Source organism: Nicotiana tabacum, chromosome 21 (assembly GCF_000715075.1).
Source record: "Nicotiana tabacum cultivar K326 chromosome 21, ASM71507v2, whole genome shotgun sequence".
NCBI classification, from domain to species: Eukaryota; Viridiplantae; Streptophyta; class Magnoliopsida; order Solanales; family Solanaceae; genus Nicotiana; species Nicotiana tabacum.
This window is the reverse complement of record NC_134100.1, coordinates 95,533,552-95,536,591: the sequence shown is the minus strand read 5'-3', so window position 1 is coordinate 95,536,591 and position 3,040 is coordinate 95,533,552. Positions and strand designations below refer to the sequence as shown.

The following is a 3,040-nucleotide window of genomic DNA, read 5'->3' as shown; positions in this document are numbered from 1 at the left end:
ATACACATAATAAGAAGCTGCTCAGGGCCTTATACAGCTAGGCGGGACTTAAATTCTTAAAACGACAAGTCGGGTCGTTACAGTAGGTGTAGGGGGTATGGGGTGGATTGGTGGGGATGGAGAAGAGGATATAATATACATATTTTTATATATTTAGCTAGTAAATATAATTATTTTAACCGACCAAACCAAATATGCAACTTTGCCCAAATTATCGATAAAACCTTAACACTTTGAAATAAACAAACAAGACAAATTAAAAAGCAGACATCCCAAGTTAAAACTTGGGAATAATATCTGAATATGCATGATACACAAAAATACAAAATAATGGGTTCAACATATTTTGAACACCAAATGGTAAATGCATGCTCTTGCAAAATGTTCATAGTAATACTTCTTTTAACTTTTTTTTAAAAAAATAATTAGACAAGCTGTTGAATTTTCTGCTGTTGCATGCTGCAATGGAGAGTTGAGCACGGCCGGAGAGTTTCGCCGGAAAGTGGAATCACCGGCAAGTTATCGCAGTTGCAGATTTCGATCATCATACCATCTGGATCATGGAAAAATAGTTGATCAACGTAAATTCCACCTTCTTCAACTCTGCTCTTTATATACTCTATTTCCATCTCTTTTAGCCTTTTCTCTACTGTTACCATGCTCTCACACTGCAACCAATAATTAATAAACAATTTTAGTTCAAATTTCCACCCATTAATTTGATGATGTTATATGCATTTTCACATACTTAATCATAAATTAAATATTATTTTGTAGTCTTGGATTATATTTGAACCTATAGGGAAATTTTGGGAAAACATCAACGACTGCTTTTTAATGTTGTCCTCACAGACGGATCCAGGATTTTAAAAGGATGGGTGCACTATTATGAAGAGGTAGATTTAGAATTTAGATTTGACGAGTTTAACTTTAATTTTTTACCATGAACCCACTACACTTTTAAAATTATAGGTTTAAAATAATATTCTTTTTGAAATTATATTAAATTTCACATATATTTATACTCCATGTTGAAAACAAGACTGTTCGGAGTAGGAATTGAACCACCAATTCCACTTTCTAATAATAATTATACCATTAGTACAGGTGCGCCCTATAATAACTGCACCATAAGAGTCTTTGAACATGGGTTCACATACATATATTTAAGTGATTTTGAAGAAATATAACATTGTTATACATAGTTTACGGAGAGGATCGGAGTATGGGTTCACGTGAACTCATGTCCTATGGCTTGGATACGCCTATGGCTGCCGAATGTCTATTGAAAACACTTTATCTACCTTCACAAGATAAGGGTAAGGTTTCCAAATACACTATCCTCCCGGCCCACTTGTGGGATTACGTTGTTGTTGTTATCAACGGCTGTTGGCTTATTAGTAGAAGAAAATAGAGTACGTTATAAATAATGACATTCAAGAGACAAAAACTAGTTAGTTTGATTAATTTGAAGAGTCATTTTATATTCACCTATATGTTTTGATTAAATAATTGTTACATAAAGATTTGATAACAAATTAGGAAACAAAGACACTCATGTCCAAATAAACTAACTGAGGTAGAGCCCCTATTTGCAATTGGTTGGCTAAATTAGTACTGATCATTAAGTAGTTGGCGTATAAACACTTTTAATGTATGTTGTATAAATACTTTTTAATGTATGTTGTATAAATACTTTTAATGTTTAAAAAACGCGTAAATAAATCAAAAAAATCAAAAAATGCTTTTAAACTAATTTGCCCGACTTATAAGTATACCAAACACCATCTAATACCTTTCTTGTTTATATAGGACCATATATATATATAACCAAAATTAAAAGAATTCGAGTAAAAGTGTATTAAATAATAATATATTAAACCTTCCTTGATCTCCAGGCAAAAAGATAGCTTTGATATATTTTTCATGCATAGATATGAAGGGGGGTGGCTGTTAATCTTATCTTGTTTAACCTATGGTTGGAGATGCAACTTTATTAATTTCTAATTAAATGGATAAATGAAAATCATAAATCTTATATATATGTTCATATCTCAAATTGAAAATAAATGGAGAAGAGAGACAGAAAGTTGTGTATACCTGGAAAGAAATGTGATTGTCCTTTGGATTAATGGTGCTAATCTTGGGCATGTTCTCTGGATCCTCAGATTGCAAAAGATGTATCCCAATCCCATAATTAAACAACCTGCAAATTCAAGTCACCTGTAGTTAATATCATCACTATATGTGGTTAATTAGTACCTTAATTAAGATTTTAACCAGCTTAAAAATAAAGATTTACATATATAAAGTTTAATCTAGTACTCACCAAGCTCCATCAAAATTAAAAGAACCGGGCCTTCTAATTGGAAAGAATCCAAGAATGTTTTGGTAAAAATCAAGAGATTTTTCAACAGATCTGCATACTACTGATATGTGATTCAATGACTTTAAATGCAAAGGATTCTCCATATTATCCTTCTACAAAATAAGGCAAGCACAAATGAAGAACAAGCTCGAAAAAAATTATTAAAGAACCTAAGATTTAGAGAGTAAAGTAGGAATTGAGTAAAAAGATTATAGGGGCTATATATAGAAAAACAATTCTTGAAATGATATTAAAAACAAAAATTGGTGACAACTGTTGAGGGTAAAACAAGTAGATACCACGTGGTGACACGTTGGTTTTAATATTCAAAAAAGCCATGCAAAAGCTTTTTTGACAATTAATTACTTGACTAATTGAGTGATGAACTAGACAAAGTTCAATTGACAAGTACTTGATAAGTTGGCATCTATAATTTTGTACTGATCTTATCTATATATGTCCTGTATCATATGAATATTTTGTAGATAATAATCTACAAAATGTTACATCAATAAGTAGAGGCGGAGCTAGTTTATTAGGTGCGGGTTCAGTCAAACCTTGTCATTTTTGCTTAAATATTGTATTTATATTAGAAAATTATTAAATATTGAATAAATATTTAATTGCGGACCCAATAACTAAGACGAGCTATGAGTTCCGTAACAAATTCAG

General features: G+C 31.2%; 1 protein-coding gene across 1 annotated transcript; it reads right to left on the bottom strand.

The window, feature by feature from the left end:
• Positions 1 to 239: 239 nt before the first annotated feature.
• Positions 240 to 2,569, bottom strand: LOC107797473 (glyoxylase I 4-like). The gene is made up of 3 exons (XM_016620371.2): positions 2,330 to 2,569; positions 2,101 to 2,206; positions 240 to 668 (listed from the first exon to the last, which is right to left on the bottom strand). Exons 1-3 carry the CDS (start codon positions 2,470 to 2,472, stop codon positions 426 to 428), a joined length of 492 nt encoding a protein of 163 aa, XP_016475857.1. The 5' UTR covers positions 2,473 to 2,569; the 3' UTR covers positions 240 to 425.
• Between the last annotated feature and the right edge of the window lie 471 nt (positions 2,570 to 3,040).

Coding starts and splice junctions, on each gene's coding strand:
- LOC107797473 (XM_016620371.2), bottom strand. CDS start 2,472: ATGGAGAATCCTTTGCATTTAAAGTCATTGAATCACATATCAGTAGTA. Junction 2,207..2,329: donor TTTAATTTTGATGGAGCTTG/GTGAGTACTAGA, acceptor TTGAATTTGCAG/GTTGTTTAATTATGGGATTG. Junction 669..2,100: donor ACAATCACATTTCTTTCCAG/GTATACACAACT, acceptor TATTGGTTGCAG/TGTGAGAGCATGGTAACAGT.